Genomic DNA, 13,205 nt, shown 5'->3' with positions numbered 1-13,205 from the left:
TGCATGTTCTAAAGAACAAAATTACCAACCAAATAATATAAGTTTTACATATATTTCTACAATAAAGGACCAGATACTAGCGTTACTGACGTAACACGGTTACGTCAGTAACTTTACACCGAGAATATTTCAATTCGTATTACTTTCAGCGTCGTCACAGGAACTCGGTTGGAAAAGCGAGTCATGTGTTGTTCATTAGATCACAATTATTTTCTCAAGAGCTCTGATCATTCCTTTTCGATTTCGAATAAGAGAGTTATACTGTTAAACTAAATAATATACCATCTACACGATATAGTTATTTATTGGAATTTTAAAGTTCTTTTTTACAAAAATTCATTAACTTTTTATGTGATGAACATAAATATAGTCTTCTTGTTTCCAGTTGAAAGGCGTATAATTTGATTTTAAAATTACCAATTTCTGGAAATAAAAACATAATAATAGCCTTGATTTTGCCAGTGTGAAAAGTTTGATATAGTTGTTAACAACCCACATTATCATTAATCCTTATATTAACTATCCGTTGGTAAAAATATTATTATGTCTGGAATCAGTCACATTGTTTCAAAATGATATTTTATGCTATGAACTTGATGTTCATATTCATATTATTTTCTCTGGAACCATTGATAAGTGTGAGAGAAACCGTAACAGCGTCAGTTCCAAGGTATCTGTTTGACACAAAACTCCATAATTATTTATTGAATTATTTGTAGTAGGGTTAACATTAAGCTTACAGCTTACATTTTGCTATTTTCCTACTTACAGTACATAGAACAGTTCCTTGCGCTACGTACTTCCATGTTTTATGCTACAGTGTTACACGTGTAATTTATAAACAAACAAAATGTCGGGAACTATATATTATGAATTACAAATTTGATTCATTAAAAAAAATATTAGAAGCGGGAAAGATACATGAACACATTCGAGGTTAGTATTTGGGAGAGAGGCGATAAAGTAACTCAGGCACTCTGTCAGTATCAATAGGTTACCATTTTAAATTTTTCTATAAAATTGATCATTTTGTTTTATACGATCGATAATGTACATTATAATGGATAATTACTTTATGCCTTATGAATTCTTGGAACGTGTGAATTCCGCCATGAATGTTTTGTAGGAAACCGTATTTTCGTCTTGATTCAAGAGTATGTAGTTGAACTTCTTCCTTACTTATACAGGAGGTTTCGTATTTCGGATACTACAAATAACTCATTTTTCCTTTTCCTCTAATTTTGTAATATTATTTCTGTTAATTTTATAAACCACAGAGAAACGGACCCTTTGTAGAACCCTCATTTGTAGATAAGATGCAGGTAACTGCAGACAAATCAAAACTGCTTGAGTTGTTTCGCTTGATGTTTATAGTAGTCATCAGTCATCTGAGTGTGTTGAATTGATTGAATTTTTGTTTCTTAAGTCCACTTTATGCACTGAAAGCCTAATTGGGACTGTAATTATAGTTTAAAAGTAGGAACCGAACCACTATGTACCTCCTCCGGGTATCGAACCCGGAACCCCTTGATCAGAAGGCGACGACGCTACCACTGCGTCGGGGAGGCCTCATATTCCTGTGTGTATGTGTGTGTCTGTGTGTATATCTAGAACCAAATTTAGTGTGCTTGAGTAGTTTTATTTGTATTTTTTTAATATTATTGTTGCTTTGCTCTCACTTTCGATTAATCGTGACGTAAGCATGAATGACGATTAAATAAAATTGGTGAATGGACAGCCATGCCCAGACCGGAACAGAAACCCAAGAACTTCGTTGGCAATTTTATGTAGCATTACCTAGAAATATTAAAAATAAAATAAACTTGTTACTCTGAGTCATATTTAAACTGTTATATACTATATGGAGTTGCTTACTGATGTACTGATACTGCGATTGAATAAATAAATTGAATAATTTTAATAATAAATTAAGCTTTTACTTATTTCTAACCTATCTGAAGCCAATTATTTGAGAGCTCGTGCACGAGAAATTGCGTTTACTTTTCTTCTGAAAGCGAACTCTCTGACCGTCAGTAGGTTGTTCCAATGTAAGTATTGATATAGTCCCTTATTTATCATCTTCTAAAAAATCCAACTAGTAGGGAAGTTATTGACACAGGAATGTATGTTATTGTACTGTACTTGTTTGTTTCTACTGGAGTATAATGTTAAATTTTGTCTCTTCTTCAGCAAGTAACTGACATAATTAGCTGACATCGTCTAGTTCTGTTCAAATTTCGCAATGAGTAATACTTGTGGCATAAAATACGTTGATAGTAACATGAGAAGGACGTAAAAAGCCACAAAATTAGTGTAATTGAGAGTTTAACATTCGTGCATTATTATTTTTATTTCAGGCCGAATCTTCGCAAGATTCAAAATACTTTCGGGTATATGTATTAGAACTAAGTTAGTTTTAATTACATTAACTTATATTTTATTTGCATATTTCCTAAGCAAAAATTAATATTCGAATATAACCAACTGTTTGTGAAAATTGCAACACCATGAAAGAATGATGGTAAAAACGTGAAATTTACAGGAAATGCAAATCAGAGTAAGACATGCAAATGATTAGAATTAGAGAGTGATTGCGGATGTCAGGGCGTAGCAAAGCTTTCTGAGCTGTTGTGTTAAGCTCATAAACAGAGGGCTGTAGTCAGAGAAGTAGTGTATCACTGTCAGCGAGCTGTAAACGTTCCTTCTGAAGTAGCAACGTAGTATGTGCAATGCAAACAAACAACAGTGCTTGAATTGAGACGATTGATAGGTCTGCGTGAAGATGTATTTTACCTCTACATTGCTGCACGTAATGGGCTTCAAAGCATAGGCGTACGCGGGGAGGGGGGAAAGGTCATGAGGGGAACTTTGTCCCTGCTAATATTCTCATTTATTTTCTTAGTGTAGAGAAATATTATTACTGTTATTAAACAATATTATTATTTTTTTAAAAAAAAGCATTTGCTAGGAGACAAAAGTTCCCAGCAACTACGGCAGGTTTATTTCCTATGTAATTGGCCTATCTCACTTCGTTTTCCAGCAAAATAGGTACTTGTTATTAAGACACACATTCTATTCGTTAGCCTGGTTACGTTACACCTATGTGGAGGCAGAATAAATTGGTCACACATCGGAAATGAATAAATTGTGTGTAGTTGTTTTGAATCTGCTGCACGATATCATGTTTACATGTAAATTAGTCTGAACACTTTTGTGGCACGGAAGCTCTAATTCATCTAATAATGTGATTTTCGGTGGATCTGAACACACACTATATATTGTGTTGGTACCCATCAACACAATAAAACAGTGAGATGGGATGAGGTTCCCCCCCCCCCCTCCTTAATCAGCGGATCTATGAAGATACTATCGTGATGTGAGCTTGGAAACAGTGAGCCAACGAGAACCCGACATATTGAAAATCTGAGAGTAGATCACGAAATGTGTCGCCAGCAGAGGATGACACCACACAGGTTCATCACAAGTGTTACCACAACTGGCACTGCAACATCTGTGGCATTGTCAGCTTGAACAATTCAACGGCATCTGCTTCTGCAATTAGTCGGCGTCTTCTCCACAGAGGACTGGCTGTACGCATTCCTTTGCAGCCGATTCTCCTAACTCTGAACCATCGACGCCTAAGGCTACAATGTGCTCGTGATGTGCGGGTTGGCAACATCTTGGGTTATGATGATGCCCGCATACGCATTACATGATATTGGTGTTAGTACTATCTTGTAGCCTCATACTGGCCGTACGGCAGGTGTGATAATAAGGGGCGCCGTGGGGTATATTCGCAATCTTGACTGGTACTAATTGAGGGTATTCTCAACAGGAACCACTACATGAAGCAATTTGTAGAATCAGAAGTTATACTCGCCCATTGACACAATATTCCAGCAGGACAATGGCCCATCACATGTTGCTAGGAATGTTCAAGGCTTCTATTCAACACGACAGATGGCTGACATGTCGCCTATTGAAAATGTTTGAGATATGGTTGCTAGGCAAATAGTCAGTCAAAGTCCCCCAGAAGCTAGTGCCAATGAACTGTGAACTCGCATACAAGCAGCCTGGTACACATTTCTCAGAAACGTATGTAAAGCCTCTTGGATGCGATTCCACGCCATATGGTAGCTCTTCATGCAGCTCATAGATGCTTCACGAGATACTGAATTTTTCATGTAATATTGGTCTAAAACTCTAATCATTTATAAGTACGCTCTTATTAGTAATATGTGGGATATATTTAATCCAATTCACATGATCCCTTCGAGGTGTTGCAATTTTCCTGAACGGTAGCGTATTTTTCAGTTGTGAAAGTTCTTGATACTTACCTGTAGACACAATCATGGTTTCTTCGTGAAATTTCTGCTTCTCTTTCTGTTCTCTTGGCGTAATCTTGATCTCCTCTCTTCCATTTCTTCTTTGTTGCCATTACTGCCATAACTTGTTGCTTTGCCTGTTGTTCCTTCGATGCATTTATCTAGGATTTTCTCTTTGTCTAATCTCATCATTCGTTGATTATACATTCTTAGATTGTTACCCACGGGATTTTCTTTGCTTTTACTTCTCTTTGCAGTGTGTACTAGAGAAACACCTTAAACGGTAAAAACATATTTTTTTGTTAAGATATTTTTTTACTCGTCTTTCAATATTGTACTTAAGTTTTATTACATATAAATATATTATTGCTATCTTTTTATTTTTTGCCTGCTCTCCATGTAAGATAAAAATGTAAAAATCTTGAGTTGCACAATGCAACAAAGGGATGGGGTATTAGAGGCTCCACACATTTACTATTTCGCCCATTGTAGGAATGATAGGAACAGCACCACGCTCTGACCTTCTTTATCCCTAGCTTTGCCCCCTTGTGTTTAGAGGCTGGATGAGCCTTAGATTTGGAAACACTGAAAAATTCCCACCTGAAATAATCTACCCCAGGAATTCGTATTCCATGTGGTATGTATAGTATTTTGAAATACATAAATATTAGGACCAAACTGTTACCGATACCGATTCATCGGTAAGTATCTTTAATTTTTTTGCACCGTTACCAAATTTGACGATATTGAGTTTCTAGAAGAGCAACAACTCGTCTCAACATTTGTCCTTTTGAAAGGTTCGTTCACTCTTCCTTGAAACAGGTTGGCAGCCCAGCACAAGATTATTTATTATTTCCGCCGAGATTAGATTGGGACCATGCGGCTTTGAATGACAGTATTAAAGAAGAATTATGTACGCTACTACTTTAATAATATACATAAAATATTAATGAGATCAGGAATTTTCATCAACTGGACCAACCATAAATATTCAATTTTTTCAGGACGGTTGTTTGTGTACAAATTTTAGCGGACTTAACTACTCGTAAGCTAGAAGTTGTATATTTGCTGTTGTATCTCTGATTTTATAGCATATTTTTACAATTCTTCTAATAATAACAAAATAATAATTATGAATTTACTTATTATGTTGAATAGACATATATTGTATTAACTTATTAATTATGAACACCTTTATTATTATTATTATTATTATTATTATTATTATTATTATTATTATTATTATTATTTCTGGACACTTGGTTCTGACAGTCCCACAAATTATATTTCTAAATACGTGTCTAGTGATGTAATGAATTAGTATGACTCAATAACTTGTTATATTATACTGGAGTTATACAAATATAGGTACAGGCATAGGTATCTGTATGAATCGGTCAGGGTATCGGTATCGGCAAATGATGGTATCGGATCAGCCGATATATATTATATATATATATATATATATATATATATATATTAGGTCAGTCAAAAAGTAAATGCAATGTTTTTGTTTTCTTCCGTAGGTTGGCTGTACAGCTTTCTGTGCTCGCAAGCCGATAGATAGTATCGTTGTCTTCGCCTGTGGCAGGTTACAACGTCATCACTTCAGTTCGCTCTGCAGTGTTGCCAAGTAAACATGGCTGCGCCACTGTCCGTGTGCACCATAGAAGAACAGCGTTCTGTAATCCGTTTTTTGTGGTCTGAAGGTGTACCAGGAGCTGATATCCATAGAAGACTTTCAGCACAATACGGTGACAATGTTTTACCGCTGCGAGGTGTTTACCAATGGATTGAAATGTTCAAAAGCGGTCGAACAAGTTCGGAAAAAAAGTCAAGCATCAACACTCTGCAGGAAAAGTGATGCTCACACTTTTTTGGGACTCAGAAGGGGTAATTATGGAACATTATGTGGAAATGGGGACAACAATAAACAGTGAACGATACAGTGATATGCTTTCGAACAAGTTGAAGCCTGCAATTCGAAGCAAACGACGAGGTCGATTGTCGGAAGGCATTCTTTTGTTGCATGACAACGCGCGTCCCCATACCGCCGCCAACACCGCTCAAACTCTTCAGAATCTGGGCTTCGAGGTGTTAGAGCATCCTGCATACAGTCCTGATCTCGCTCCGTCGGATTACCATCTGTTCGGTCCACTTAAAGATGCTTTAAGAGGCCGTCGATTCGACACAGATCAACATGTTAAGGAAGCGGTGCATACGTGGCTTGCTGCTCAACCGAAAACCTTTTTTTCTCAGGGTATCGGAAAGCTTGTGGAACGTTGGACCAGGTGTATTGAAGTGCTGGGGGACTATGTTGGAATATGATATCATTGTAAGTTTTCTATTGTTGCTGTGAAAAATAATAAAAAATGATTGCATTTACTTTTTGACTGACCTAATATATAATATGTAAATAGTATATGAATAATAAGATTAAAAATAACTCCACTTACTATTTTTTACATGAGTAGTGACATTGGTATAATACTTGAAACTGATTATGTGGGCTGGTCAGTTTATGAACTGCGCTCTTTTGGATAAAAAATTATAGAAAAAACAAAGAAAATATAAACAGTAAGTGCCGTTAGTTTCACGGTATTAAACAGGAAACAAATCTCAGAACGATAATCCCATTTACATCGTCCGGATGGGTTCGTTCACAATCGGTGGATTATCTAGTTCACTGGTTATGATTGATTTTATTAATTTGGTTTATTTTACTTCGCAATCTAGGTTACTTGAAAATTGAAATTTTGAGACTAATGAGACTCTGTCGTCTAGGTCCGTGCCCAGGATAATCCTCTTTTCTTTGTTGTGCCGTGTGCTCTCTCCACGTGTGTCTTTGATTATCCTCTCATCTACTTCATATTATCTCCATTTATCCTCATGTTCGCGATTACTCAAAAGTGTCAAAAACTCAAAGTTAAATAAAGTAAATCAATCAATCAATGTTCACAGTACCATTCAAGCAGAACCGAATTTATTATTAATCAGCGTTTCTTCAAAATAAATAAATAAACACTGCTATTATTTTAATTACGGTACTTCGAAGAATATTTGAGATTGTTACACAGTCGAGTATGATAGAGCTTAGCACAACATTAGCTTTAGAAATTTGTTTTAGTTTCCTCCATTATATTATATGTCCATTTATGAACAACAATACCCAACTGTTAAAACACTTTCCGATCAATATTTCTTTGATAAGAATAATATTTTTCACAATACTCATTACATTTTACTTAATACATTTTCACATATATTTAAACTGAAATGCACTGTTCCTATCATTTGTCTTAGGAAAGACAAAACTATATGTACTCTATATGTGGAGACGAATGTGCTAACCCCAAACGAAAAATGTATATTACAAAATTCGACTAGCCTATGGGGACCCTAACGTGGCTAGATATTCTGTCAAATTTAAGACATTCTAAAACTTCAGGCGCCTGAAATTAACATAAAGTCTAGATAGTAACTTATAATATCTTAAATTATGTTTATTGATAAACTTCAATTATCATACTACAGTTATTTCCATATGAAATATGTTTGCTGCTTAATGAGTTATATACATACAGGGTGCGGCAGCGTTCAAACAGTAACTTAAAGTCACAATTATATGTTAAAAGACCTGCCCCGTGGCGCGGTGGTAGCGTCGTCGCCTTGTAGTCAAGCGGTCCCGGGTTCCATACCCGCTGGAGGCACTTAGTGGTTCGGATTCCACTTTAAACTGTAGGTCCAGTCCCGACTTAAAACACTAAAACAACAACTAAATCAACGTATATGTGAAAAAAGAATTTGTGTTCAAAAACCTTAGAGCTTGATTATACCTAGGTACATAAAGAAATTACATTTACCAGTGAATGTTTGAACATGAACCATGGCAAATTAGTACCGCGACACACCAAACATTCTTACAAACGGAGTCGGGCTCTGTCCATTATTCTTTCTTAAATGTTTATCGGGAGACTGGTAGCGACATATCTGATGCGATCCTGGATTTGTAATTAGAATACGTCCCGTTTAAGTAAACCCCATATGAAGTAGTCCGAAAGAGACAAATCCTGGGTCAAGATGACCACGGTATGTCACCATAACAGGAAATCACTTTCTGTGGAAAAGTCTATTGCAAGAAATGCACCGCCCTTCACAGAGTAACAACATCAACAACTGTAGCACTCACTACAAATGGCAAAAAAATGAATGCACAATATAACGACACTTGCCATCATAATCATCATTTTCTACTCACATTATACTATGAACGCTCTCGCATGCTGTATATAAATACATTGTAACTCTATTACAACTTACCTGCTAGGTTTTCTTTATCCGATATGACTAAGACCAAAGATGATAAAGGAGTTAAGTACGAGTGCTGAAAAAAAAATGCATTTTAAGAAAATAAGGCGTAGCAGCATCATTTATTTACATGACGACAAATTTTAGCAAATTTGATTTTACATATTAATAATTTTTAAAAAATAAGTATTAAGTTGATATATTCTCTCGGGGTATCGACAAGATGAGTTCAGAAAAGTTCCTAAGCTCTCCAGAGTTATCGTCATTCTCATATTCACTTTTACCCTGAAGATGAGAGTGACGTTAGTTCTCGAAATCTTGTATATTCTTCGAAACTCACCTGGACGCTAGCCAGAGAGAATCTGTTCATCATTCGTCGCCAGGAAAGCTTCAAGACTTACTGGAAGTAATAGGTGTTTGAATATTAATGAACATAATATTAATGAACATAATTGTTTACTTTGTACAAAGATGTTGTTTTATTCTATTCATTATTGTGCATTTTCGTGATAACTTAAATATTATTAACTACAATTTATCTTCTTTTTTCAATATAATTACCAACACTGCAATTAAATTTCGTTGAATAAGTAATGAACTGATTAATATATTAACTTTAAGTGAACTTTCCGGTTTATGTATGTTTGATCTGATTTAATATTTGATATCTATCGTCGATTTTGTTTCATTTCATTACAAACCAACAGTTAAATATCAATTTCTAGTTTAAAATGAAAGATGAATTTAAAAGGGTGAACATTTATAATATAACGTAAATAATATGAGAGAAATAGCTCAAAAAAGTCTCCGAACTTTTGAGCCACCCTGTATATAATATACAGGGTGCTCGGAAATTCCCCTTACAAACTCCTAGGGCTAGTAGAGGGGACTGAGTAGACAATATTTGGAATAGGAACCCATGTCCGGAAACGTACCGTTTCCGCGCTACAACCATGACAATGTGTGGGATATACCTGTGTTGGTATGCAACCGGGTAGGCAGTACATGACGTCAGAAGATCACCTGATAACATAAAGTATAATCATTTATTACAACCATGTCAAATGAGGTGTTACGTGAGGTACAGAATTGAATGACGTGTGACTCAGTACATAATACAAACAAATTTATTTGTTAACAATGTCAAGGGAACAAAAAAGAAATGTACTATTCATTGATCACAATAACACTTGTGTCGACAGTGGAACGCAACAATTTGTTTCTGTCTTCTGCATTGGATGTGTCGCATACGGCACTGCTCAACTACTACAGTGGCTCGATGTGAAGACCACCAACGTCGTTGCACACATTGTACTGACGAATCATGTTCCGTTGCACTCGCTCCATCACACCTGGTGCCCTGTCAATATCTTGTGCAGCGACCCCTCTGTCTCTACAAGAGTCTTGTACACCATACTCTTCATACGACCCCACAAGAAATAGTCCAATGGCGTTAAATCTGGCGATCCTGTAGGCCACGCGGTTGGACCTCCTTGGCCTATTCACAAACAGGCACGTGAATGGGGCTCCAGGCAGGATACCACGGCAGGGTAGACGCCATGTGCCATCAGGTGATCTTCATGTACTGCCTACCCGGTTGCATACCAACACAGGCACATCCGACACATTGTCATGGTTGTAGCACGGAAACGGTACGTTTCCGGACATGGGTTCCTATTCCAAATATTGTCTACTCAGTCCCCTCTACTAGCCCTAGGAATTTGTAAGGGGAATTTCCGAGCACCCTGTATATTCATGTTTGTATGTAAATACTTGTATGCACATTTTTCTATCAGAAAGTTACTTCAGCTTAAAAGTTTCAATTAACTTCGAAGTAACTAACACTATCCTTATCATGAAATGTTTAAATGTGATATTTTGCTTAGACAACAAAGTATCTAATGTAAGTGTCAGCCATTTTTAATTTACACTGACTTAAATTAGTATGTTGCACCTACTACAGGTAGGAAAAAAATACAAGGGTAATGAAATTAGCAACCATATTGTTATAAGTGCCTCCTAGTTGGAGGGGTGTTCGACTCACCCTCGAGCTACAGGAAGTTGTGGTGGACTTTCATGTATTGACCATCTTTGGTTATGCCCGCTCATCACTTCCAAGCATTCATCATTATATTCATTGTCATGATCGGACAAAACTGGTAGGAAAATGACGTAAACTAAAATTAGCGCTGTTATTTGATAATTTTTGTGTTATTAATTTAAATCACAACAATATGTTATGGAAAAATCGTAAAATAATATTACGTGCAATTAATCTACGTGAGTGAATTAAGGTTTATGGAAAAAGTAAGTAGAAATACTTACCTCTAATGATAGATTCAGAGCTTTTCCTTTCCGTGACATATTTCCACCTAGTAATGAACGAATTGTAGAGAATACAAAGTACCGCTCTAGAAAGCCCAACTGCCTCGACACAGCCTTTGCGGATGCTGACACCGAGTTCATGTTCCTCCTCCCATACGTCCCAGATCTTAGTCCATATCTGGGAGGGAAGAATCCACCGAAAGGAAAGGCGAAGCCCAGAGACGGCCTCCTCCTCACCGGGGCCATAGCCCTGGAAAGCAGCTGCGAGGAGAAATCTTTGAAGACACTGCTGGGAGGGATGACCGCTTGTGCTTTGTGGATTCCTTTGATTGCTGGGTGGCCGAACATGGACGCTTGGAAGGCGTCGGTCGACATCACACGCATTCGGCTTCCTCCGAAAATGTCAGTTCCTCCAATACGAGATTCGACTTTGGTACTCATTTCATTGCCCCAGTTCTCCTGATCCATACAAAATCAGAAACGGTTTTTAGAATAAAGATAGAATTTTTGTGGTACGTGACAATTAAAATCACATTTATGATAAGGAATATTATATACCCTATACTATACAGCAGAGAGATTTTCTGTAAAGTGAAAATTGTTTATAAATCCATTTAAAGAAGAAAAATAACGTGTATATTTCCCTGAAACATAATTTCAATTGAGTCACAGTTATATATGTTAATTATTATAGGGGCGTTGCAGAAACATGGTATCTTTAAACTCATGGGGTTGTTATCTTTGTGGGGGTAATGCTGTAGATGGGGCAAATATGCCTCGTTTGTGCCACCTGGAAAAATATCGTGTCTGCCCTTCCCATGAAAAAAGTCCTGCTTGCGTCCATGCCAGATAATGCCAACTTTTTGTAAATTAATAAATACAAAAGTAGATATCGCATGTTTACTCTATGAAAAAAAATCATGGTTCAACACTAATCAACTAGAACAAATTACTCTTCAATCTCAATTAAACTCAATTAATATAATAATAAGATAATAATTTACTTTTATTACAATATAATTAGTGCTACTGAAAACAATGCATATCATTATTTGGCCTTTCGGATGGCGCAGAGGTAGCATCGTTGCCTTGTAATCAAGGTATCTCGGGTTCGATAGCCGGAGGTGGAGGCATATAGAGGTTTGGATCCTACTTAAAACTGTAGGTCCAGTTCCGATTAGCTTTACATTGTATAAAGTGGACTTAAAACATCAACTCAATCAATCAGTCAATCAAAACATCATTATTTTGACATTTTGTACTGTAAACTATGGTAATACGTGTTTTAGTACATTTTCTATACTGTTATTTGCACAAGGAGATTGAAAGATATAACTTTGAATGCATTTGTTTTCGTTATGTTGATTGTACAATAAACTACTGTTATTAAGAAGTTCAATTTAATTACATAAGTAAATAAATTGCGTACATATATCAGAGAATGTATTAAAGAATTTCTGAAGTAATAATTATCTTCCTTGATTTTATTTTTGTTACTTATTATAGATTTTCTGTCTCTTTTGGCTATTAGCGACAATGACGATGAGTAATGATATGATGAATTTTGGGAAGGGACACACAAATTACACCAATGCGCGGCCCGGGACATTATAAACCCGGGATGTATGGCGCCGCAGAGTTCTGTGCTAACAGCTCCTTCACTGAAGATGGCAATAATTATCTTGTGTCCATGAACCAAACCATAGAGCAATAAAGAATGGAGAAAAATATGTATCTTGTATAGAGCGTTTTAGTACGTGTCCTCATCATGTTGTTGATTCTTAACACATTTTCAAACTTGGATGGTTCGAAAACTCCTACAGAATCGATTGAAACTGACGTCCGATTTGACGTCCGCGTTGTGATTCTATAAAGCCTGAAATATGTGAAAACACTTGCAGGGCTGAATTGATCTATAGAGATACCAGGAAATTTAGAATGAAAAGTGAAGAAAGCGATTCATGAAACGTCTATTCTCATAAGCTTTGAGTTTGAGTTGCTGTTTTAAGAGCACTTTATGCAAAGTAAGGCTAATCGGGACTGGACCTACAGTTTAAAGTGGGATCCGAACCACGTGTGTCTCCACCGGGTATCGAACCCGGGACCCCTTGATTACAAGGCAAGACGCTACCACTGCGCCATGGGGGAGGCCCGCCTATTCTCATAAGCGAAGAATGTTCACATTATGTTATGGCTTGCTGGTGAATGCAGATTTAGAAAGGCTTCGGTTTGTTACACTATAACTTT

General features: G+C 36.5%; 1 protein-coding gene across 1 annotated transcript in view; it reads right to left on the bottom strand.

The window, feature by feature from the left end:
• Positions 1-283: 283 nt before the first annotated feature.
• LOC145993909 (inter-alpha-trypsin inhibitor heavy chain H3-like) overlaps positions 284-13,205 on the bottom strand; it is a 212,628-nt gene continuing 199,706 nt past the window's right edge. The window contains exons 10-13 of the mRNA XM_083129821.1: positions 10,959-11,417; positions 8,646-8,709; positions 4,338-4,600; positions 284-423 (exon numbers count right to left, since the gene is read on the bottom strand). Coding sequence (XP_082985947.1) covers positions 4,350-4,600; positions 8,646-8,709; positions 10,959-11,417 — 774 coding nt within the window. The 3' untranslated portion in view covers positions 284-423; positions 4,338-4,349. The remainder of the gene's footprint in view (positions 424-4,337; positions 4,601-8,645; positions 8,710-10,958; positions 11,418-13,205) is intronic.

The sequence above is a fragment of the Lepisma saccharinum genome, chromosome 10 (genome assembly GCF_977018435.1).
Source record: "Lepisma saccharinum chromosome 10, izLepSacc3.1, whole genome shotgun sequence".
Lineage (NCBI taxonomy): Eukaryota > Metazoa > Arthropoda > Insecta > Zygentoma > Lepismatidae > Lepisma > Lepisma saccharinum.
The sequence above is the reverse complement of the archived record's forward strand: the minus strand, read 5'-3'. Positions and strand labels throughout refer to the sequence as shown.